The 25,262-nt window shown below is 47.8% G+C and overlaps 1 protein-coding gene across 2 annotated transcripts in view; it reads right to left on the bottom strand.

Annotated features, from left to right (window-relative positions):
• LOC115651694 (atlastin-1) overlaps positions 1-25,262 on the bottom strand; it is a 59,888-nt gene that overhangs the window by 16,688 nt on the left and 17,938 nt on the right. For both annotated transcript variants that reach the window (XM_030562835.1, XM_030562834.1), the window contains exons 2-11: positions 21,534-21,781; positions 20,150-20,284; positions 18,525-18,629; positions 16,744-16,794; positions 14,327-14,383; positions 9,875-9,967; positions 8,460-8,598; positions 4,736-4,863; positions 3,858-3,914; positions 2,919-2,990 (exon numbers count right to left, since the gene is read on the bottom strand). In XM_030562835.1, coding sequence (XP_030418695.1) covers positions 2,919-2,990; positions 3,858-3,914; positions 4,736-4,863; positions 8,460-8,598; positions 9,875-9,967; positions 14,327-14,383; positions 16,744-16,794; positions 18,525-18,629; positions 20,150-20,284; positions 21,534-21,781 — 1,085 coding nt within the window. The remainder of the gene's footprint in view (positions 1-2,918; positions 2,991-3,857; positions 3,915-4,735; positions 4,864-8,459; positions 8,599-9,874; positions 9,968-14,326; positions 14,384-16,743; positions 16,795-18,524; positions 18,630-20,149; positions 20,285-21,533; positions 21,782-25,262) is intronic.

Raw genomic sequence — 25,262 nt, 5'->3', positions numbered from 1 at the left:
AGACCGTTACTCACCTTTGTAACTGTTGTTCTTCGAGATGTGTTGCTCATATCCATTCCAAACCCGCCCTCCTTCCCCTCTGTCGGAGTAGCCGGCAAGAAGGAACTGAAAGGTTGTTGGGGCGGCAGGGGTATATATCCAGCGCCATAGCAGCGCCACTCCAGGAGGCGCCCAGCCGACCCACCAAGTATTGCTAGGGTAAAAATCTTCCGACAAGCCTGCACGCGGTGTGCACACACCTAATTGGAATGGATATGAGCAACACATCTCGAAGAACAACAGTTACAAAGGTGAGTAACCATCTTTTTTATTAATCTCTTCTCATACAGAAGCTGTTCCATACCCCCTAATCATTTTTGTTGTCCTTTTCTGAACATTTTCCAATTCCAGTATGTCTGTTTTGAGATGGGCCAACTACATTTGTATGCAGTATTCAAGATGTGGGCGTACCATGGATTTATATAGAGGCAATACGATATTTTCTGTCTTATTATCTATCCCTTTCTTAATGAGCCCATCATTTTATATGGATAGTTGGGATTATGTTTTCCAATGTGCATTACTTTGCATTTAGCAACACTGAATTTCATCTGCCAGACATGCATCTGACGAAGTGGGTATTCACCCACGAAAGCTCATGCTCCAAAACGTCTGTTAGTCTATAAGGTGCCACAGGATTCTTTGCTGCTTTTACAGATCCAGACTAACACGGCTACCCCTCTGATATCTGCCATTTTGTTGCCCAGTCACCCAGTTTTGTGAGATCCCTTTGGAGCTCTTTGCAGTCTGCCTGGGACTTCATTTGAGTAGTTTTGTATCATCTGCAAATTTTGTCACCTCACTATTTATCCCTTTATCCAGATCATTGATGAATATACTGAACAGGATTCTCCATGCTGAAAACTGACCATTTACTCCTACTCTTTGTTGATAAATAAACAGATCTAGAGCAGGCTTCACTGGAAATATTCTTTGGCAGTGATTACTACACCCCATAGTAAGAGTTTGCAGGATTCGGCACCAAAATCAAGTCCAGAACTCAGGATGCTGTTTCCTCAGCCAGAATTGCTGTGTGATGTCATTCATGCCTACAGCAATTCAGGGAATCCAGTTTCGTGCACTGCTCCTGGTGTTATCATTGTGATCGGCTGTTGCATGGGACTCTGAACCCACTGAACCGGCATCTTGGCATTAACAGCATGGCAGGTTAAAGCTTTTCAGCTAACCTTTCATGAAGCTTTTAAAAGATGCAAATTAAGCCAGGCAGCTGACTGAGCAGGCAGAGAAGCTGGATAGCAGCGAAGAGGAGATTTTGCAAGCATTTGGTCAGCAACTGTTAACTAAGTGGTAAAGTCCTGTGCGCTATGCAGCAAACTGGACCTAAACTGAGCAGCAAGGACTCTAGCTTCTTGGCACTCCAGTGAGCCGCTAGAAGTTCTGCAGGAGCTTCTCTCAGATTCAGAACGTGGAAGCCTTTAGTGATTTAAAGAAGGAATTGAACAGCACACCTAGTGCAGCAGCCCACGTGGTGGTGGTGGTGTGTGTGGGGTGTCTTATTAACATCCACATTTTCAATGTGCTGCAATTCTGTGTACTGACAAATGTGTAACTGTATCCTAGAAGTTGGTGGGGACGCTGGAGGCTTTGGCAGCTGCTGGGGGTTGGGTTCTTGGCACCTGGGGAGGTGTGGGGGCTGAGTGAGGATTAAGAGATTAACAAGGGCCGGATTAAGGCACAGGCGTTATTGGCAACGGGCCCCAAGCTCCTAAAGTCACATGATGATACTGGATTCTAAACTGTCATTTAAGAAATATATGCTCCAAGCCCTCATAATTATACAGAAAATCTTGAAACAAGCCCTGAGTGTAACCGATACAGTGAAGACTGCCAGAGTCTGAAAACAGCCTGAAACAATGGCTCTGAGAAGTATGAACTGCTCCACTCAACTCAGTGGGTTAACTCTGAAACCCACTGTTCTGAGGTGGCCCCCGCCAATATCGTCCCAGCAGAGGGCTCGGTGGGTGGGGGAGCGGGAAGGGTTCTTGCTGTTGCCATCCTTTCTTCGTGGTTTTGGTGGGGTGGGACTCCGACACACACAGCCCTCTGTTGTCACCGTGTGCCCGGCCTGCCATAATCCAGCACTAGGCTTAACAGGTTAGCCAGATTTTTCCATTAACATATTACTTTGTCTCCTTCAGAAAGCCCATCTCGTTGAGATGAATGGTGAGGCAGCTTATGCCTTTCAGAACATTTGATTCAGGCTCTCTGCAGACTCAAGAAAACACTCCAACAGTTGATGCTTGACTCAGCTCCCCTTCCAGTGCCAGCCATTCTAGTGCACCGATTTTTGCTCTTAAACCCCTTGCATTGGTAGACAGATACTTATTGAGAGTTTTATTTTTGGCCACATACATATGTGTATTTAACACCTTTCTCTGACAGCCTGTTACATTCCTGTGATCTCATCCTGCCCCTCCTCCATTTCACAGAGCGTCTTATCTCTACCCCAGAGCAAGTGCCTTAGAAAAAGGAAATTCCTCATTATTCATTTGTTTAAGGGGGTTATTTTTAATTCACTGCAAGCTGCTCAAGATTATTTTGGTGTTGTTACGGAATCTCAAATCCAGCCTCGCTTTTATTGGGACAGATGCTGCCTCACATAACTTGCTCAAACTTTGCACCCAGGGGTAGAAGAAGCGAGCCCTGAATGTCTGACTGGGACCCTTCACTGAGCATTTTAGCTGGCTGAGATACTTAAACTAAAATCCCTGCCAAGTTTATTGAGAAGTTTGGATCAATAAATCGTGGCCAGGCACAGAGGCTGCTTCGTAAACTGCCTTGTAAAGGGAGACCATGTGCAGCCTTAGTACTTTGGCGGAAACATCTGAAGTCCATGACAATATGAACTGTTCCCTTACCTCTTCCATTCTCTTAATGTAGGTGTCCTTGGCAGTGGCAACTGCAGCTAAATTGTTAGCCTCAGCTGTGGCCTGCAAGCGGGACGCAAAACACAATGCAAGTTTCAGATCGACCCGATGGCGCGGCAGATAGGAGAGAAGCAGGCTGGGTTAGTAACATATCCATATCCATTGACCTGCATGGGTGGGTGCGTGCGCACTCCCCACATGTACAAAAATGAAAAATAATAAACAGCTCGACCCAACCCTCCCCCTAGTAACAACTTGACCCCAGCCCTCCATTCTGCAGTCACCTCTGCCTTTTCCTGCAAAAGCCTGAGTGAACAGATGCACCTTACACCAAACTCTTATGGACAACAGACGAGCTCGGAGAGCAAATTCCAGAGCCAACAGCCTTCTGCCAACAGCGCCCTGCTTCTAGACACCAGCCTGTTAAAATCTGCTAGCAAGAGCAGCTGAGCTGATCTAATTGCCACTGGTGCACTGGGACAAAGGGTTGGCATCCCAAGAAGGCAGATCCCAGCTCCTAGTGGGATTTATAGATGCACCTTAACTTGTAGTTAGTAGTAAATAGGAAGCCAATTCCTGCACAAATCCAAAGCCAGAGGCAGTAAAAACCCCTCATGCTGCAGCTATGGGAAATGTTAAGAAAACATTGGCAATGACCAGGCATGTGTACACAGCTATTGCCTCTGCCTTGTGAAAAATATCTCAGAGTGCCTAACTCACATCTGAAAATGGGAATCAGGGTCCTAAGTCACTTCGGTGCTTTTGAAAATTTTACCCCAAGATTTCCAACAAGGTATTGCTTTGATTAGCATATTTGAGCATCAGAGAACAGACTCAAAGCCCTCCATTAGCCTAACATCTCAAATGCTTGCGTAACAGAAAATCACTGCAGACATGCTCATGCCAGCCACCAGTATACAGCATAAATACCTGCAACATTGATTTGGGATGTGGCAATTCTTCTCCTTGATAAATCTTTATATATGCCTAGGAAACAATACAAACATAGCGTCACATTTAACAGCATGTTTATTCAAAACACACACACACCTTACACATGCGCCATTAAGGAGATTTTTAAAAGGGACGTAGACGTCCAGCTCCCTACAGGGAATGGTCCCTTTTGTGCTGAGCAATACTGATAGGGTGACCATATTTCCTAAAGTAAAAATGGGACGGCCCAGGGCTTGCCTGAGCCACTCCCCTGCCCGCAGGGCTCACTGGAGCCACCCCTCCACCCCTAGCAAGCTCCATGCTCCCCAGGGCTGGGGCTAACCCCCAGATCCCTGCTGCATAGCACCTCGTTTCACTGCCCCCCAAAAAAACATTTCTCCATGCCCCCCAGGGGGCCCACCAGGCTTTTTTTGTAAACTGGGCATTTGTTCACTTGCCAATTAATCAGTTGGGAAGAGCAAATGAGACAAATGCCTGTTTTTGTCAAAAAAAGTCGGGACGGCCAGGACAAAGCATAAAAAGGGGACTGTCCCGGCCGAAACAGGACATATGGTCACCCTAAGCAGTGATTTAGACTTCGCCACAGACTTCCTGTGCTACCCTGGGCAAGTCACTTAGTCTCTGTGTGCCGCAGCGCCCCCATCTGTTCAAAGGGGATAACAGCACCAGAGATTGGTGAGGCTACTCAGACACCAAGGTCATGGGGGCCAGACAAATACCTTCACTAGAAAGACGTGCACTTTCCCCCGTCTGTGTATCACAAACCTTCCTTTACTGCTCACTTAAAATCAGGAAAAAACGCAAACACTTCCCAGCTGAATAACCGTGATCTCGCGTGGTTTAGGACCCAATACCTTAAAGTATTCCACAAGGCCTCGACAGGTGATGTTATTTCCATTGATCTCCTTAACATCTAGGCTCTCGGGGCTAAGGAGCCAAGGAATCAACACCTTCAAGTTCTTGATGAACTCAGCATCTATTTCTGTAAGCAAACCCCGTGTCAGATCCAGATCAGCACAACTCAGACTTGTGCTGCAGTACACACATGCGAAGCGTTAGCAGCTAACGCCAGCCATCCTGTGACTGACAGGCAGTCTGAATGAATGATGGCTATACTCAGAAGTGATAATATTGTGTTTGCGCTACTTGTCTGAAGCATAATACACACCGTTATGATACATTTTCAAAGCAGTCTCCTAAATGGCACCCACAGCCATCTGCATGCACAAAGCTGCTTTTGCATGATCAAGCATGATGCCTCCAGAACGGGTAACTGTGGCCTTGTTGCATGGAGTCAGGTCCTGCAGGTCTTGAACAAGGGGGTTGGGGAGAGTCAACACACACCAATCCTCTGCCTGGTAGCTCACAGATAGCAGCTGGGACCACAGTCCATGAAGCCCAGCTTGGGCATAAACCCCGCCTCAATGCTCTGATTGGGAGAGTTCCGAGGCGCCTGATTGGGTCACAGCCCCTATTTAAGCTAGAGAGGAAACAGGGAGTTGTTTGTAGTTCAGCTGGGCTTCACACAGCTATGGATAGCTAGTCTGGTGCTTACCTGTTCCTGACTCATCCTGATTTGGGAAACTGCCCCCTGGTTGCTGCCCTCCAATCTGTCTCTCCATTCTGATCTGCTAGCATTCAACCCAGTCTGGTTCCTGATAACTGGCTCCTGGCCCTTGATTCCTCGGCTTGTGCCTGATTCTAACCCCTAAGCCAGGCCACCCAGGCCTCAGTCCTGAAACATGGCAAGTTACATGCTCTGCTCAGCCAGTGCCTGTGTGCAAAAGCAACGTGAGTATGGAAATACTGTGCTCTTTTCTCTCTCCCTTGGCACTCGTTTTGAAAAAAAATCACATTAGGACCTGAAAACTTTTGGTCTACAGGTTTAAAAGAGTAAGAATTGTTCTTCCCTGCTTTTTACTGCACTCCACTGAGACTTCTCACGCTGAGATCGTAGTCCTTTCTGGGTACTGAAATATTCATATGCAAGATTTGAAAACTATTGGGACCATTAGACTCCTAGAATCTGCAGATTGAGAGCCCTTGTATATGCATTAGAGTATCACAACTACTGCTGCCAGTTGGCTCCAGCTTGTCCTCCTCACTATGGCTGTAAATTTCTTTGCTGTACTGTGAAGCAGTGAGGTTTTCATGTAAGACATCTCTAGTAAGGCTTCTCTTTGCTTAAATGGTTCAGTGGCGATTAATTTGCCCTTTAGATAATCTTTTATTATGAATCCTGCAGGCACTTCACTGCTAATTTTTATCGCTGACCTTTCTAAAGTATTGTCTCTGCCAGTCCAAATACAGAAACAGAGAATGCCTAGAACGTGTAGCTCCACCATAACACTGACTAACTAAACAGATGCTGCTGCAGCTCAGAAATGCTGCTAGGGGAGGGCTGTGCTAGACCAACAAGTCCAAAAGGCTGGTGACTTAGGAGGTGGCATCTAATATGTGCACCTATCAGGCCTGGAACACACAATACATTTCCGTGATTTCTTAGCTACGGGGACATACACTTGGAGGTGGTGGTGGTATTTTTACTGCACAGTGTCTAGATCACTCAGTGTAAGACGGTCTTCCTTCGTTCTCCTCCAGGGATAGGTTCTATCACAGCACTTTCCAAACCGGAGAGACTATCTAGATTCATTGCCTCCTGCTAGTACCAAGGGCATCTTTCCCAGAGGTGCTAGCATCATCGCTGGAAGTTAATGGGCTCCATTGCCATCTTGACCGATTCAGATGAGGTCACCCAGAACTGCAGGACCAAGTCATTTTAACTTACAACATCTACAACATATTTTCTAGGAAACAGCAGGAAACTGGACAGTGCAAGCGAAATGGACTGTCTGGGTATTCAACAGGTAACAACAGTGACATTTTCATCTGATTAGTTCTGAGCGAGCGGAGGAAGCAGTGGGCAGCTTTGAGGGAAAAGAGAAGTAGAATGATGAGGCTCCGTATACCAGTTCTTTCAAAAACAGTCATCGAGTTCTAGCTGGTTCCTGAACTCTTCCTTGGAACTAAGGAGTGAAATCTATAGAGGATAATTCCCATTCGAGACTGACTATCTTATATCCCTTTTAACTGGTTATGTAGACGGGCCGGACTCACCCCGTGGCGCCTCCTGCTGGTGACTTCCAGGAATTAGCTCCATTTCCAGCCCGGAGCACCCTCTGCAGGCCAGTGATCCACCTGTCCTTTGGCCTCGAGTCCCTCCCTGGACCCTGGTGCCTCTTTCAACTGGGTCTGCCCCTCCCAGGGGAACCCCCACCCCATTATCCCCACTTTGCCTCAGTATTGGCTACTGCCCAGTCTCCATCTAGCCTCCGTTCACTGGGGCAGACTGCAGTATTAGCCACTCATCATAGGCAAAGGGGTTTGGACCTGCTGCCTTTGCCTACCCCTGGGCTGCCCTCTGCAACCCCAGTACCTCTTGGACTAATGCTAGGTGGCAGCCTGGGGCTTTCCAGGCTGGAGCTCCCCAGCTCCTCTGCCTTTTCCCAGCCCTGCTCCACTCAAGGTACCTTGTCTAGCTCCTTGCAGCCAGGCCTTTCTCCCTCTGCAGGCAGAGAGAGATTGTCTGGGCCCTGACTCACTGCCTCTTATAGGGGCCAGCTGGGCCTGATTGGGACCTGGCCACAACTGAGCCTGCTTTCCCCAGTCAGCCCAGGCTTCTTGCCCCAGCCCCAGCCCCAGCCCTCTTCTGGGCTGTTTTAAGCCCTTCAGGGCAGGAGCAGGGCACCACCCTGCTAGAGGTTCCAATTTCACACACACATTGTGTCAGACCAGTACGATGTATGGTCCCCTGAGCAGGCACTAGAGTGTACAACAGTCAAAAAGCAAGTTCTTTTGTCTAATTGTTTAGTTTGATGTTAAAGGAACATTTTTCTTTCCTTCTAAGAGATTTCAGGAAGCACGTAACTATGGGTTAAATGACTGCAACGCAGAGCGAATGCTTTGCAACCACAAATAAAATTAACTTAAAAATCCACAACCCACAAATCCACTGGAACAGAAATGCAGCCCCAGGCTCCTGAGCTACTAAGATTTCCCTCCAGGGAAACCATTAATCAGCTGACTCCAGAAGACTAAATATTGCTTTGGAAAGCTTTTTTTTTTTAAACTGGGCTTCCATTTTTCCACAAGCACAGCCTTGCTCCACAGTGAGCTGCTTCCACAACTTTGTTCCTGTACTGAATTACTGGCAAAAATATCAATTAATTATAGGTGCAAAATGATGCATCTAAAAATGCAGACCTCAGCTGCTGGCATCACTTTGTTCTCAGCCATCTGCCTAGACCTTTATCTTTTTATAATGTGTTAGCAGATCCTAGCACATCTCCTTGTAAGGCTAAAATCACTGAAATGTACAGGTGTGAAATGTTGGTTGGATTCAGAAGGGGCTATCTATGTTCAGCGCTGCTTTCCACAGGTGTTTTACCAAAAATATTTGAAAGGGCTTCAGGAGAGAATAGGATATCTGACAATGTGTATAAATAAAGCAATCATTCAATTGCAAAGGTAAATGATCAGATTCAATATCAAACTATAGCTTTTAGCTTTCCATCAAACCTTTTAGTTTTCCATCAAAATTTGGGTTGGTGGCTACTTTCAAGCCAGGATGAGGTAACAGAAAGCAGGAGATGTTTGTGAAACAGGAATGGATGTGTTTTCTGACATTCTGCAATTCTTCATGTTGATTTCCCGAGACCTACAAGAGATCATCTTGATGTCAGCATATTTACATTTTATGTGGACATCAGATATGTTACATTAAAGTGTGGAGAACATACTGCAAGAGGACTGATTGTTTAAGGAAAGTGTATTCAGGAAGAGGCTTGTGCATGCTTTATGAGGCCAAAGACAGAGCTTTTCCAGCAACCAAATAACATTTATGTCTCACTCTGACCACATGCCCTGGAGCGTGTTATTACTCTGAAAAATGTGTATGCAAGAGTCTGACTAGAATACAAAACCATCTCAGGAGTTTATAGCTGGGGTTTTCTTGATCCCCCTTTAATTAGGTCTTTTCATTCATTTCCACTATCAAATCATCCATACGTTTCCTGACTACTTCTAACGGTGCCCTTGCCCATACATTTTATTATACTATCAATGCAAGATTCTTCCTGATCCTGTACTTATCCTTTATTTCCATCTGAAATGTATGTTGCCCAGAAATCTCTATGGTGGAACAGGCTAACTCTGTACACTTCTCCATGTATTTTCATTATTGCTCCTAAGAGTTATGGAGGGGTTTTGTTTTCATTCTGCTCTTCCCACCTGTGGCATCCCCATCATTGGAGAGGTAGTGAGCTCACCCATCAATTTTCCACATGAACCACCCCCTTCTATCGCAGTACTTGTCTTTCAGCTTTAATTGTACACCATGCAGCCTGTGCTAAGTCATCTCCAAGGCTGTCATCTGGCAAGGAGGGCATGAGGGAACAGAGCTGTTTGTGTTTCAATGCAAGTGTGAGCAAAGGCTATGGTGGGTTATTCTTGGTCCTCCATAAGATGTGGTAGTAACAGGCAAGCGCAATCCTTTACTTTCAAGACCACTGGCCAAAAAGGGGGTGTGTGGAAAACAGATGTATCTGAGGACAGATGCTCTGGATTGCAAGTCTCAATGTGCACATCAGGTGTCTCCACATACTATCTGTCCTGCTTCCAAGCAGGAGTAACTTGGTAACCACTCAGCTGAGCTCTCATTAGTCCAATTGCTCTGTACTCTGTCTCCTGCTCATCATGTCCTCTGTGAGCTTACATGCACCTGCCCTGTGCAGAATCAGGGTCTCCAGCCCAGCCTACGTTCTATTCATACAGTGATACGGGGAGAGCAGCAGCTTCCATGGGTTAGGAGATGAAGGGCTTTCTGAGTCATTCTTGAATCCCTTTCTATCAAACGTATCTCATCTGGCCAGGTCAGCTCAGAACTAATTCATGCCAAGTTCATGCCAAACAGCATCCAGAAATGTAGGACAAACCTTAAGACGTTTTTCCAAAAATTTTGAACCACCATCAGCTCCATAGAAAAATTCATACGGGAAACTCCAGTCACGAACAAGGAATATGAGAGACTAAAAAACACAAGTAGGAAACAAAGAGAGGGCTCATTAGTACTGTGTTCTCCAGGATGGGCTTGATCCACTGAAGTCCAAACACTCTCTGACTACACTGGACTTTGGATCAGGCCCTATGTTGTTTGGCTTTTGCCTTGTCTTCCACAAGAAAAACGACAACTGGAGCTAGGTGGATAATAAAACATAACCTGTAAAATTATCTTCACAGATGAATAAAACCGTAGCCATGTTCACACCCACTTTATGCTCACTTCCCACAAATATTCAAGCCTTCAAGTTTCACTGGCAAAAAAGACTGGAGAGACATGAATTTTAAAGTCTCATGCAAAATATTCATGGCCGAAGTGCTCACATGTTCATCCAGTCAAGGAACAGAAGAAAATACCATGCTACTTGTATCACCAATCTCAATTGAGCACGACTGCGTGAATGTTGAATATTCATCATCCTGCCATAGACATATCAAATACCATACATAAAATGCATGCACAATTTTAAAAGTTACTGCTTCATCAAACTGGAAAACAATAGATACATTTAAGGAAACTGAGGGATGAACAAAAGGAGATGACATTTATTTTATAATTATTCATTGTGAATTACTTATTCAGCTCCAATGGCAACTTCTTCGGGTTCTAAATTTGTGATTATTTTGGGTGAAACACTGCCCTGTGCAATGGGTGCTCTTGGAACCGAAGGGGAACCAACATGGTGCACAGACCATTGTGCCAGGACTCCGCACAGGGGAGACCCCCCCACTCTGTGATTAGCTGTTCCGCAGATGAAAACCTCCTGCCCAAAATTTGCATACAATATTATATATCTAATGGCCATTTGAGGCTCTAGATTGAAAAGCACTGCCAATTATTTGGGCACTTCCTGTTCTACCTAGAATGTGAGCATTTGGATAGAACAATAGGTTTGTGCATGTTCTGCAAAATTTAAAGGAAGTTTGCTAACCAGCACAAAGGGAATAAGATCCCTAACTTCTGCCACTGTTAGTTTTATCCTATGAGAAATTAACAGCTTTGAATTTTTTTTTTCCAGCCTTGACTGGGCATCTTTCCAAGCTGCTTCTTAATGAGAAACATATGTAGCATGAGAGGATAAATATGAAATCACTGAGTTTTGTAATCTTTATTGAGGCAGCCAAAGTTTCTGTTCAAAGAAAGAAATAAATGCCAATGTGGTCAAGTTACAATCGTTTCAAAAAATAATTTTCAAGGCATGTCCTGCATTCGAGATCTGATTTACACAGCATGTACCTAAGCGGCAGTGTATGTGCCTGGGGTTTGGAGAGGCAGACAGTTGCATACAGAAGCCAAAAACGGCCCTGCAGAAATGCCAGGGTTGCTCTCACACAGATGAACCAACAGGTCAATAGCTGGAAATACGTTTATTGGAAATGCGGAGAAAAAATGGCTGTTGCTTAAAATAAAAATTATACTGAGAGAGAGAGAGCAAGAGAGAGATCGCTTTCCCTCCTTATTCTCTCTCCATAAAGCACTGTCTTTAGAGAGAAAGTGAGACATAAAATTGACAACTGCTACGAACATTACAATCTGTGAAAAATGTATGTATCTGTCTATTTCAGACTACACCCTGCTCCAAGGTTACGGTGACACAGCAAGGGAAGGTATGACCATAGCACGGGTAGGCATAGCCCCACTAGCTTTAATCTAGCTACTAGAGGTAACAGCAGCATAGCCATAGCAGCAGACGCTAGCAACCAGAGAACGTACAGAGGGTCCCCGATGGGCTTGTACTCCACTTGCTACTCTCATTACTATTGTTAATGGCACTAAATTGAGGCTAGCACGGGTCTGCCTACCCATGCTACAGCCACCTTCACTTGTAGTTCAGATAATCCTGCGGCACGCCTCTGTAGCAAGACCCATTTTCACAAGTAGGTTACACACACTCTGACTCCGATTCAGAAGTCATTGTATGTTTGCAGCACGGTGGCCGAGGCGCCCCAGCTTCCCTTGCTTTGTTGCACCTCAAGCCAGCCCAAGCTGTACACCAAGAGTGACACCTTTCCCAGGGGTAGCAAGGCAGTCAGGCATCTCTGTGTAGGCAGGGCCTCAAGGGTTTTCTCAGCTACCACTTCATTCTTGCCTGTATGTCCTTACATACGCTAATTCCCACAGCTTCACACACCGATTCCTACATTTTAAGGCCAGAAGGGGCCCCTGTAACCCAGTCTGACCATCTGTGTACCCCAGGCCACAGAACCTCCCTCAGGGCCTTCAGAAAGACCAACAATCTCAAAATGATGGGGAATCTCCCACATCCCTAGGTTAAGCTGTTCCAATGGTTAATTTACCCTCAGTATTAAAAATAAATAAATTAAACTTTGCACCTTAGTTTTAGTCATACTTTGTCTAGCATCAGTTTCCAGCCATTAGATCTAATTATGTTTTTTAATGCTAGATTGAAGAGCCATTTACTATCAGAAATCTCTCTCCATATAGGTACTTGTAAACCATGATCAACTCCCTTCTTAATTGTCTCTTGGAGGAACTAAACAGATGCAGCTTGTGAAGTCTCTCACTGCAAGGCAGGTTTTCCAGACTTTCAGTCATTTTTGTTGCTCTTTTCTGAACCCTTTCCAATATTTCAACATTCTTTTTGAAGTGTGGACACTGGAACTTACCAGACACTGTCTCCAGGAACACCCCCACTAATGCTGTATTCAGAGGTAACACCAGCTCCTTACTCCTGATTCATGTCCCCTGCTTACACACCCACGAAAGCTCATGCTCCAAAACATCTGTTAGTCTATAAGGTGCCACAGGATTCTTTGCTGCTTCTTACATAAAGCATCACGTGGGGAGTTGTGTTCAGTTCATTATCTACCATTACTCTTAAATCCTTTTCAATGTCACTACATTCCAGGATGCTGTGTCTCATCTGGGTTATCTACCTTAGCTGTTCCTAGCTGCATGCCCTGGAATTTGGCTACATTAAAATGCAGGTTGTTCAAACGAACCTATCTTACCAACTGACCCCCCATCCTTATTTATCTCTCCCCACCAATTTGTGTGTTGTCTGCAAATTTTACCAGTAGTCAATTTCTGTTTTCTTCCAGATCATTCATTGATGAAGATATTGAATAGCACTGGGCCAAGAATCCCTCCCTGCTGAGCCCACTAGAAACACCCCCATAGGATGATATTCCCTATTTACAATTACTTTTTGTGATCTGTCAGCGAACTAGTTTTAAGCCAGTTAATAGGCACTAGCCTTATTTTGTATAGCACTAATTTTTTTCAATGAGAATGGCTCGTGGGACTAAGTCAATGCCTTACAGAACTGAGCCTATTATGTCAACACAGTGGTACCCTTTGCTGGGCTCCTAAATCCCACCCTCTGTCCTATGCCCCAGTCCACGTCATTCTGCACCCACCTATAATGCTACAAAAATCTGCTCCTACCTCCTGCACCACTTTCCAATCACACAAGTGGGTCAACTGATGTGCTCACCCGGAGCAGGAACCAAAGGAGTACGGCAGTATGAATGACTTTGCTCAAAGACAAAGAGAGACTGGGTAGGCTGCAGATTTAAGGAACTGCTAAGCAACCGCCTCATTATTAGCATCTGCAACAGCTGCTTGATGGATCAGCTTCTCCACCCCCGCCTCATCTGCTTTTGATTTATTCATTCACGTTTGCTTCCAGTTGGAGCGGGCCTGTGAAAGCAGGTAATCCTCTCACTGCGCCATTCACTCCTCTGGCATCTCTTGCCAGCTAAGGAGGCTAAAGATACATCCTCCGACGTGCTCCATTTGAAGTGCCTGTTTTATTTCGAGTGGGCAATGGAAGTACAAATAAAACTGTTCTTACCTGTGAACAGAATCGCCTTTAAATTGACCTTTTCCATAGATCTACCCTCTTGGTCATTGGGAGGAATGTTTATTAAATTTAAGGCCCCTTGTTCTGCAGAGCAGCAGAAATTCCACTCGACCCAAGGGACAGCGTGGAAGTGGGTTACATTCTATACCTAGTCAGTGTTCTGATCCCGCCCGTGTGCTATGCTGGGCTGTCACTGACGTGCCGTCTGCCTGAGACCCAGCCTGCCTTGTCCAGAATGATGACAGTGCCCAGGGGTCTGCAGGTTGGGGAGACTTTAATGGGAAAACAGAGAGATCTTGAACTTTGCTAGAGAGCAGGAGAACAAGACACCTTTCCTTTGTGCTCTGCTCAGCAAAGGTCTCACAGTGCCTTGATTTCTTCAGGTTTCCTCTCTCCCCATATCGCAAACAGCAGTGACACCTGCTGGCGAGGCCAAAAGGTTCCTATCAAAGCTAATCTCTGCTAGAGAATAACCTTAGCCGTGGAGGTCATGTTACTCACCTGGAAAGGTTTCAGGAAGGTTTCTTCCATGGCCAGCCTGCCGTATTCCGTAAAGAGCTAAAACGAGGAGCAAAACAAGGAGGGAACTCTTAGTTTCAAAGTCTATCGTGCAGTACAGCTGGTCTTGCGCCATGCAAGGGCTAGCGTCACTATTTGGTTTCTAGGTTTGTGCCGTTTCCAGGGCTACAGCTAAGGTCTGCTTGGTTGTGCATGTTCAGCTCGCAGTTTGGAGGTATATTAAGCTGCTGTTAATACACCGCTACCTCGCTATAACGCCACCCGATATAACACGAATTTGGATATAACGCAGTAAAGCCGTGCTCTGGGGGGGCGGGGCTGTGCGCTTGGGTGGATCAAAGCAAGTTCAATATAACACGGTTTCATCTATAACGCAGTAAGATTTTTTGGCTCCCTAGGACAGCGTTATATCGAGGTAGAGGTACATCAGCTGTTCTTAGTCTTGACATACACGATCTCCGTACAGAATTCTTGGTTGCCAAATAAGTGCGGGGGGGTTAATGTATAAATGGATTGAGTCTTCTGCTGGTTTGTGCGCTGGCATCCCCCAGTGCTTCCCATGCGACACCAAATTGCCACCAGCCTGGAGCCTTTGACCATTTGAACACTGAAGGAAATGGGATTAAGAAACAGGCATTCGCCTTGAGAGGACTGAATGCTGCAGCCTGGGCTCCAAACGTCCACTGACGAAAGACAGTGGGGTAGCCCCTAACATCTCACTCAGGTTTCAGTTTGGATTTTTTTTGGGGGGCATATCAGCTAGATTGGGAGGTTCTGCAACCTTTGGCCTGTTTCTTCTCAACAGAGGCAAAATCTACTACATCACAAGTCCCTAAAAATGGATCCACATGCTAAAAAACCCAACCCCAAATATTATTTCAAAATGAGTGAGTGTTTTGGGAGGGGGTGTGTTTTTTTAAATATCAGCAGATATTTACCCTGTAACCTGGGCTGGCCAAAACAATGCAGAAACCATCCTGTGGGAAAAACGGAGTTGCTCCAGGCTGATTTTTGCTTTTCTTTCTCTGCCCCCTCACCTAGTTTTTCAATAAGAAAATCCAAGCACACCAAACTACCCAAAGACTTCATCAGAGGATGGATGGGGCAGCCGTTACCAAAACATTCCTTTCATTACATGCCCCTAGACAACCAGGGCCACACGCCCAAAGTTTAATCAGCCCAGCAGCATTTGTGCCACCACTAGGGATCCCAGTTTCTGAAGTTATAACACCAGTATCCATCCTCCTCTTTCGGTTCTTTCAATGACTAGGAGAATCTGCACCCAACGCTACGTAAACTGTACGACTGTTGTCAACGTTCCACTCATTATGGGCAAGACTGTGGAGGTGGTGCCCCATCATCTGCACTAGAGCTATTCAGAGGAGTAAGGGCGCTACAATTTGCTCCTATGAGACTCTCCTGGATTAATCTTTGTCTCGCTCTCAACACGTTGATCTCACCAGTGCTAACTGCTCTCAGGTGTAATGGTGAAGGGTGGCACTATAAAACCCTAAGGCAGATAGTTAACTGTTAAACATTGGATATCTGAACAACAGACGCCCTTAATTCCCTCAGACCAAGGGATTAATAACTAACACAGCTGGTTGCTAGACGTTGCCAATAAGTAGCTGCAAGATGAGCAGAACAATCCAGTACAGACCACACGTAGCAAGGTCTAGGGGGTGGGGGTGCTCACGTGCCCCAGATAGCTTTGTGCCCTGTTTATTGAAAGCCAGCTGGAATTATCTCAGGCCCCATGTCAGAAGAAGACTGAGCTGAGGAAATTGGCCTCCGCTTCCTTGGAATTGATTTTTACAGAGAAATCCAAAGCCACATGCCCTCCTGAGTTCAGCAGCAAAAGGCTGGAGGAACGGGTATTCACAGAGCTAGAGGGCGGGAAATCCGCCGCTTTGCCAATGCAGAAGCACATCATGACCACAGGGCTGGATTCAAACAGCCCCCCTGGTCTTTTGTTGCCTTGTTTTATCTCCAGCCCTGAGTCTGTGTCCCGGTTTGCCCTCCACAAAGCTACAAAAGAGGCTGGGTCAGAAATCTAAGCCTCCTTGCTGACCCGGCCAGGGCCTGCTCCTGTTCCCACTGAGACAATGGGAGTTCAGCCATTGACTTCTATGCTAGATGGACCAGGTCCAAAGTAGATGGGCTTAAACAGCTTAGAGGAAACAGGTTCCACCCCCTTCGTGACTGTTCCTAACTGCCCATTCACTGCAGAACAATAACCTCTACACCAGATGAGAGCCCGTTGTTTATTTACTTAAATGCATGTTTCCAGTGCAGAAGGCAAGCAGGCCAAAAGGAGTAGTTTTACGACAAGCACCACCAATGAAAGCATGACAGATTAACGCCCCTCTTCTGACTCCCCCGCTCCGCCAGGAAGTTACCTGTAAGTGCTGAAGATCATCTTCTTGAACGTTCTGGGATAAGTTGTATACCTGTATTTAAAAGGAAATGTTTAGGGGACTTAAAATGTCCTGCCCTTCGGATACAGCATTTTCAATGGCCTTTCAATTAGCTACATTCTGACTCAAAACCAATTTTACATTATCTATTTGTATTACAGAAGTGGCCAGAGTCGAGGCCCGTCGGGGTGGGGCCCCGTTGTGCAAGGCACTGTACAGACACAGTACAAGACTGTCCCTGTCCCAGCGAGTGACCCGTCCAGCAGGTGCTCCTAGAGCCAACACACAGGAGAACAGGTGCTAGCCTACTGTTTGCGTCTCACACACACACAAACCCCCTACCTCTCTGCTCTGGACAATGCACCAGCAGGCTGCCATAGGCTGGGGCCCCAGGACATGTGGGCCAGGCACTTCGGTGAGTCTTTTTTCCTATTACTTGGAGCAGCAGCAGCTGAAGCTCCCTAAAAGTGGGGGCCACCGGCACCTGAACCACGGCCCTGCCCCCGCGTGCCACCCCTTCCACCAAGATCCTGCCCCTGAGCTCCCACTCCTTCTCCCCAAGCCCCCCGCCCTCATGCCGTCCCGTCCCCCAAGGCCCTTCCCTTGCATCTTCCCCCCAAAACTCCATCCCCCACTTGCTTCTCTCCTCCCCCACCACTGCTCACCGTTAGGGCTGGTGAAAAGTGATGGGGCCATGGCCCCCTGCCCTCCCCCCCCAGTTCTGGCACCCCTGACCTGGGGTGTTAAACTTGGCATCATTTTGGCTAGCACTGTCCTCCCACCTCTGACTGGTCTTCTGCAGGACCCCCGGGGCAGTGCCCATCTGCACAGGCAGGCTGGCTGGGTGCTAGACCAGGGAGCCTTTGGCAGCCTATGCAGAGATGTGTCACAATATGATAAACACCATCAGCTCACGGGAGCCGACCTATGGCTGCTTCCTCGAACCATCCCTGCTCAGCCCCTCCACATTAACGGGGGAGATTATGTGGCCACCCGCTGTTGTTCCTGCCAATGGGCCTGGCCCTGTGGTGCCCTGAGTCAGATATGGAGCGCCCCAGGCACCTGACAGACTTCAGCCAGGTCCATCTGGGACTGGAGCACGTCTCGATCAGCTCATCCTTGGGGAAACGGACTTCTTCCCAGTGCCAAGGGCGGCCCTGTCTTCAGGGTCAAAATGGCGAGGAGCCTACTTGAATTCTGGCCCACAGTCTGCAAGGTGCACTGGGAGCTCCCAGGATGAGCAGGGCTATACACAGGGACGTGTGCAGGAATTTAAAATTGACCCCCTTTTGCAGGGGCGCGTTCTGTGCCCCTGCCGAGGCCCAGTGCCGGAGGAGCTCACTCTAACCACGTTATTCCTGTCGCTGTAGTCCCGGGGCGGGAGGAGCTGTCAGCTCCTGCGACAGCCTTGGGGCCAGAGAAGTTCTGTGCCCCCAATGATTATTGGGGGGGCCCAGGCCCCTGCTTGCCTGCCCTTGTGCACTCCCCTGGCTATCCAATACAAGAGACAGTTGTTCTTAATATCTAGAGGAGGGTTCCTATAGCTGCAGTACAGAACAGTTCCAGCAAAGAGACACCATCAAGAATTTCCTCACATCCTCCTCCAGTCATGTGCCCGCAACTGCCCCATCAATGGGGCTGTCAGTGGGTCTCAGCTCCCCTAGAAGTCAGTGACTAGCGGTAGAGTTAAGCCAATAGCCGCAGTTTTTTCAAATCCCCACCCACCTCCTTCAGCAAATGATGCAGATTCATCACCGTACTACCTGGATTGAGCTGATCATAGTGCTAAGGGCAAACACAGTGGCTGAATCCCGCAGAGTCGACTGGCTGTCAAACGTCCCCTGCGTGTCCATCAGTAGCACAGCAACCTGCAGAGTGAAGCGGTTGGAATTAGTGCTCTGCACCCAATGGAGCTTTTCAATCAAATCGCTCTCCAGTCCCAAACCGTGGTGGAGAAAACCAAAATATGACCACACCATCTTGCTGGCTGTCTCACTACACACGTCTCGGGCTTGGAAGAAATGAAGCACACTGGAACGGAGAGGGAAACACAATCCCCAGTGACTTCTGATCTCCCGATGGTTCCAGGTTATGAAGAGAACACAACTAACTACGCTTCATTAATTCCAGCCCAGAGATGGATGGGCCTTCATTTTGGGAGGAACTTTTTTAAACCATTTCCTGTAGCCATGGATGTGTTGTCTTAATGATCCCATTCATTTCATATCTCAGGAGCCAAAATATGGTAGCATATCCATACACAATATAGGATCTAATCCAATGCCCACAGACGCTTCCCACTGTCTTCTCTGGGTTTTGGCTTGGGCCTCTAGTGAGTCAAAATGTGCCCTTCTCCAGCCAGTCCTACAAGAGGGCAGCAGTATTCTGCTAGGGACCTGGACCCAAGAATCATAAGAACAGCCATAGTGAGTCAGACCGACAGTGGCCAATGCCAGGTGCCCCAGAGGGAATTAACAGAACAGGTAAAAATCAAGTGATTCATCCCGTCGCCCATTCCCAGCTTCTGGCAAACAGAGGCTAGGGACACCATTCCTGCCCATCCTGGCTAATAGCTATTGATGGACCTGTCTTCCATGAACTTATCTAGTTCTTTTTTGAACATTGTTATAGTCTTGGCCTTCACAACATCCTCTGGCAAGGAGTTCCGCAGGTTGACTGCATTGTGTAAAGAAATACTGCCTTTTGTTTGTTTTAAACCTGCTGTGTATTAATTTCATTGGTGACTCCCAGTTCTGGTGATATGAGAAGAAGTAAATTACAATGCTTCCTTATACTTATACCCCCTGATACGTAACACTTCCTTATTTACTTTCTCCACACCAGTCCTGATTTTATAGACCTCTATCATATCCTCCCTTCGTTGTCTCTTTTCCAAGCTGAAAAGTCCCTGTTTTATTAATCTCTCCTCATAAGGAAGCTGTTCCATAGCCCTAATCATTTTTGTTGCCCTTTTCTGAATCTTTTCCAATGCCAATATATCTTTTCTGAGATGGGGCCACTACAACTGCATGCAGTATTCAAGATGTGGATTTATATAGAGGCAAGAGGATATTTTCTGTCTTATTATCTATCCCTTTCTTAATGATTCCCAACATTCTGTTCACTTTTTTGATCAGTCATGGGACTCCTGAAAGCAGTACAGATATAGCAACTAATAGAGATTGTTCTTGCTCTTTGGATAGAGACTTAGATATTATAGTAATGGTGCATTAGAATTTGCTGAAATCTAAGCCATATGGCATCAAAAACCATCTAAAGGGATGCTTATCTAGGAAAAAACAGAGTATCCATGTTAGAGCTCAGGGTAGGGGAACCCAAAGGTAGCCCCCGAACAAAGGGATGTGCTGCCACCGGACACCCTGCATACCTTTTTACCGTCTGGTTTGTCCACAAGAAAGAGTTCACTCCATATCTGAATGCCAGTCGTCTCCCGCTCAGACCCTCCTCGCCACGAGAAGCCCGTCAGCGGTTCATTGTAATCGCCGAGCCAGTCAATGGTTTCCTGGGAGTGGGGAGAAAATGGATCACCACAGCCCGCGCCCTTGGGTTCTTCTCTCACCTGTGCTGCCTCCATCCCACGGTTACTCACACCAGAGGTTTCCTAGCAGGAAGCAAAGACTTCACAGCCTCCCCATTCAGTTCTTTTGATCAGCTGGACATGAAGAGGCATCTGAAGGTTGGGCCCAAATCCAGGAGTCCCTCCCCAGTCACTGTGACAAAGTGGTGGCCATCAAGGATTGCATGCTTGCTGCTGATCCATGCCATGTCCAGTCGGAACCCAGACTGGGAAGAACTCAGATCCACCTGTTCCAAAATCACAGGCCCCTGACACCTGAGCTAACAAAGACTCTCCAACAGCAGTATGGTATGGACAGCATGCCCCTGAGCAGCACTGATTCCGTCTAGTAGAGGGCAGTGGTACACTAACACCATAGCAAGTATACAACAGGACTTGTGAAAACTAAGGGCCAGATTCTCCATGACGCCCCATTCGAGGTCAGGCACAATGGAGCTGCAGGGAGCCAGCTATGGATCCCTGCTCAAGGACCAGCCGACCCCAAAGGAATTTAGAACAGCTGAGGTGCTGCTCTAACTTACAGCATTCCTCCTTGGGCTCATGGTGATGGCTGTGCCCTTCCCCTACTCGCAGTCCCCTCCCCCAGACTCATCTTCCAGGAGGTCCTCCTTGCTCTACTCCCCCGTCCAACAGGTTGTGTCCCCCCGCTCAGATCCCTAAAGGCTCGCACTACCAGGGCAAGGGTACGGAGAAAGTGGAAGTTGGCACAGGGCCGGGCAGCCCGAGATCTCTTGGCAGCCACCAGCGGAGGGCAATGCCGCACAGCGTTCTCTGCTCACAGCAATACAGCAAAGCTTGAGGCCCTGCCGGCTGCATCAAAGGAACCTTCACTGCCCGTCAGGGAGCATGCACTGGGATTGCACCAGCCCTCTAGATAAGGAGGAATACCAGCCTTCCAGAAAAATGCCTTATCGGCTGGGAGCCCAAACTACCATGAAGCTCAGATCTGAATAATGATCTGAATCCAAACTCCCGCATTGTCACAGGGAATTCAAATCCCAGTGGGGGCCCATTACAGAGGGCGGCCCAAGTGCTCCCAAAGTGAATCCAGGCCTCTGGCTCAGACCCCTCTCCAGTTTGCATGGAAGGGAGGTATCATATCAGAGCAATGAGAAACCCTGCACAGTGAGACACACCAAGACTCCAGGACAACACAAGGAGGCATTACTTGTACCTTGTTGTACATGTATCTCAGCATGAAGTCCATCAGGAACGATTTTCCTTTCCTGAAAGCTCCAGCGACAGACACAGCAACTACCTCTTTATCTCTCACGGCCTCCGAGAGCAGAATGCGGTTCAGCGCGGCTTCGTCCAGTTCAAAGGAATGGTCATCTTTAACAATGAGCACCTGGACTGGCCCCGGCTTCTTCACAGCCACCTCCTCTTCAGAGCTCCACTCGTAATTCTTTTCTGAAAAGCCACCTTGTAAAAATAAATAAATAAATAAAACCCCAAGAGCTGGTAGTAACATGTTCAAAAATTAAACTGTGTTTCCTTGGCTATAATTAGGGACCTACCAAATTCACGGTCCATTTTGTCAATTTCATGGTGATAGAATTTAAAAAATCATAAATGTCATGATTGCAGCTATTTAAACCTGAAATTTCACAGTGTTGTAATTGTAGGGGTCCTGACCCAAAAAGGAGTTGGGGGGTGGGGGAGGCGCATTGTTATAAGTAGGGTGACCAGTCAGCAAGTGTGAAAAATCGGGACAGAGGTTGGTGGGTAATAGGAGTCTATATAAGAAAAAGACCCAAAAATTGGGACTGTCCCTATAAAATCAGGATATCTGGTCACCCTAGCTGTAAGGGAAGTTGCAGAACTGCTACCCTTAATTCTGCGCTGCTGCTGGTGGTGGCACGGCCTTCAGAGCTGGGCAGCTGGAGAGCGGCAGTTGCTGGCTAGGAGCTCAGTTCTGAAGGCAGAGCTGCCGCCAGCAGCACCACAGAAGTAAGGGTGGCTTGGTGTGGTATTGCCAACCTTACTTATCCACTGCCGCTGGCAGGGGGCTGCCTTCAGAGCTGGGTGCCTGGCCGACAGCCGCCGCTCTCCAGTTGCCCAGCTCTGAAGGCTGTGCAGAAATAAGGGTGGCAATACTGCAACCCCCCTAAAATAACCTTGTGACCCCCCTGAAAGTCCCATTTGACCAGGACCCCCAATTTGAGAAATGCTGGTCTCCCCTATGAAATCTGTATAGTATTGGGTAAAAGCACCCAAAAGACCAGATTTCACGGGGGGGAGACCAGATTTCACAGTCCATGACACATTTTTCATGGCGGTGGATTTGGTAGGGCCCTAGCTATAAAAGATGCCAGGATGGGGCCAATACGCTTTTGCCAGGCTTGCCAAATACCAAACACTACTCCTGAAATCTCCTCCGGTACCATTAGGAACAGCTGCTCAGACATGACATAAATACTGATCAAAGCCACCCAGTGCTGCTCTTCTGTAATGAAATTCAGCCCTGGGCAGAATGCCCTTGGCAAAGCACATGCATCACTTCAGTCCCTGTGGTGGGGGTGTATTACACCCTTAAGGGACAGACTGGGTGCAATCAAGGAGCACCCTGCCCTGCTCTGGAGCTGGGCTATATACTGGAAAAGGAAGCTGAGAAAGGGAGAGGGAACCAGCAGCCACTAGCCTGACCTGGGTCCTAAAGACTTGGTTTCTTCTGACTATAAATTTGGTGGCTCTGGTTCAAGGCTCTGAGGTAAAAGCCTTATTCTGACCTGGATTAGGTGGCTCCTTTCCCAACCTGATGACTATGGGAACAGGAGGAAGCCTAGAAATAGGAACTCTGCCAGCCAGGGTCGGTTTCGAGGTCTTCTTAAAGGGAACACGTTTTTTGTTAGTGTGGATTTTGGTCTCTCCCTTCTCAGATCCTGGACACTCTCACTTCGGCCTCTGAAAGAGCAGGACTTACGTGGTGCACGGGCCTTGTGTATAGAGGTGAATTTCATCTGTACTGCCGAGCTCTGAGCACCAGCCAGCCTTGCAACATTGCACCATCCTTCTCGGGTTAACAACCCACTGGAGAGATGGAGAATTGATGAGGCCAGTCGTGCTGCAGCCGAGACGCTCAACAGCAGCCACGGGCACTCACTGTTTCTGAGTAGGCTCGATAAATGGCAGCACGCCAACTACACCATCCCCATGAGTCTCCAAAACAATGGCATTAATAAAAGCTTTTAACGTTCAGCTCGGGATGCTTTGCACACGCCCAGCAGTTATGGGGAAGACAGCACCATCAGGACAGCCATCCGCAGAGAACACGGCCATGGCGAGATGGAGCTTATTGGCCACTCCTCTTTCACCATCCACAGGCTGCTCTTCACAGAAAGAAATCTGGGGTGATTGCCACAGCCCTCCACTCACCTCCAGCCACGTAAATTCTCCTGGATAGCAGGGAAGGACCCTGTGAGCCAAACGTCCTTCCAGACCTCTCTGAGAAGTTTGCGGTTAAGGTTGTATGGGCTATTCTAATGCCCTTGCGTCAAGAATTTGAAACATGGTGGCCTAAAGTTAGGCTCCTTGTCCCCGCTTAGGCACCTATAAAAATGGCCTGATTTTGAAAAGTGCTCAGCTCCCATTGATTTCAAAGGAAAGGAAAAGACGGTTACTCACCTTTGTAACTGTTGTTCTTCGAGATGTGTTGCTCACATCCATTCCAGGTAGGTGTGCGCGCCGCGCGTGCACGTTCGTCGGAAACTTTTTTACCCTAGCAACTCCAGTGGGCCGGCAGGTCGCCCCCTAGAGTGGCGCCGCCATGGCGCTCTATATATACCCCTGCCGGCCCGCCCGCTCCTCAGTTCCTTCTTGCCGGCTACTCCGACAGTGGGGAAGGAGGGCGGGTGTGGAATGGATGTGAGCAACACATCTCGAAGAACAACAGTTACAAAGGTGAGTAACCGTCTTTTCTTCTTCGAGTGATTGCTCACATCCATTCCAGGTAGGTGACTCCCAAGCCATACCTAGGCGGTGGGGTCGGAGTGAGAAGTCGCGGCACGGAGCACTGCAGTTCCGAAGGCCGCATCCTCCCTCGACTGCTGGACCAGGGCGTAGTGGGAAGCAAAGGTGTGGACCGATGACCAGGTCGCTGCCCGACAGATTTCCTGGATGGGCACACGGGCGAGGAAAGCCAGCGACGACGCCTGCGCCCTGGTAGAATGCGCAGTCACACGGCCCGTAGGGACATGGGCCAAGTCATAACAAGTCCTGATACAGGACGTAACCCAAGAGGATACCCTCTGGGAGGAGATAGGAAGACCTTTCATACGATCTGCTACCGCCACGAAAAGTTGGGGGGATTTTCGGAAGGGCTTAGTCCTCTCTATGTAGAACGCGAGAGCCCTACGGACATCCAGCGAGTGGAGCTGCTGCTCCCTGCCTGAGGAGTGAGGTTTTGGGAAAAAAACCGGAAGGAAAATCTCTTGGTTGACGTGAAAGGCTGAGACCACCTTGGGCAGAAAAGCAGGGTGTGGCCTCAGCTGCACCTTATCCTTGTGGAAGACCGTATATGGGGGGTCTACCACAAGAGCTCGGAGCTCCGACACCCGTCTAGCTGAGGTGATAGCCACTAGAAAGGCAGTTTTCCAAGAGAGGTAGAGCAGGGAGCAAGTAGCTAACGGCTCAAAGGGGAGCCCCATGAGCCGGGACAACACCAGGTTAAGATCCCAGGTTGGAGCAGGGGGACGGACGTTAGGGAATAAACGTTCCAGCCCTTTAAGGAATCTCGACACCGTCGGGTGAGAAAAAAACGGAGCGACCGTCCGCACCCGGGTGAAAGGTGGAGATAGCTGCTAGGTGGACTCGCAACGACGATAAGGCCAGACCTTGCCCTTTGAGGGACAAAACGTAGTCTAAGATTTCGGATACCGAAACTTCCATAGGGCGGAGATTTCTC

This window comes from Gopherus evgoodei, chromosome 4 (assembly GCF_007399415.2).
Source record: "Gopherus evgoodei ecotype Sinaloan lineage chromosome 4, rGopEvg1_v1.p, whole genome shotgun sequence".
NCBI classification, from domain to species: domain Eukaryota; kingdom Metazoa; phylum Chordata; order Testudines; family Testudinidae; genus Gopherus; species Gopherus evgoodei.
This window is presented reverse-complemented; position numbering and strand designations above follow the sequence as displayed.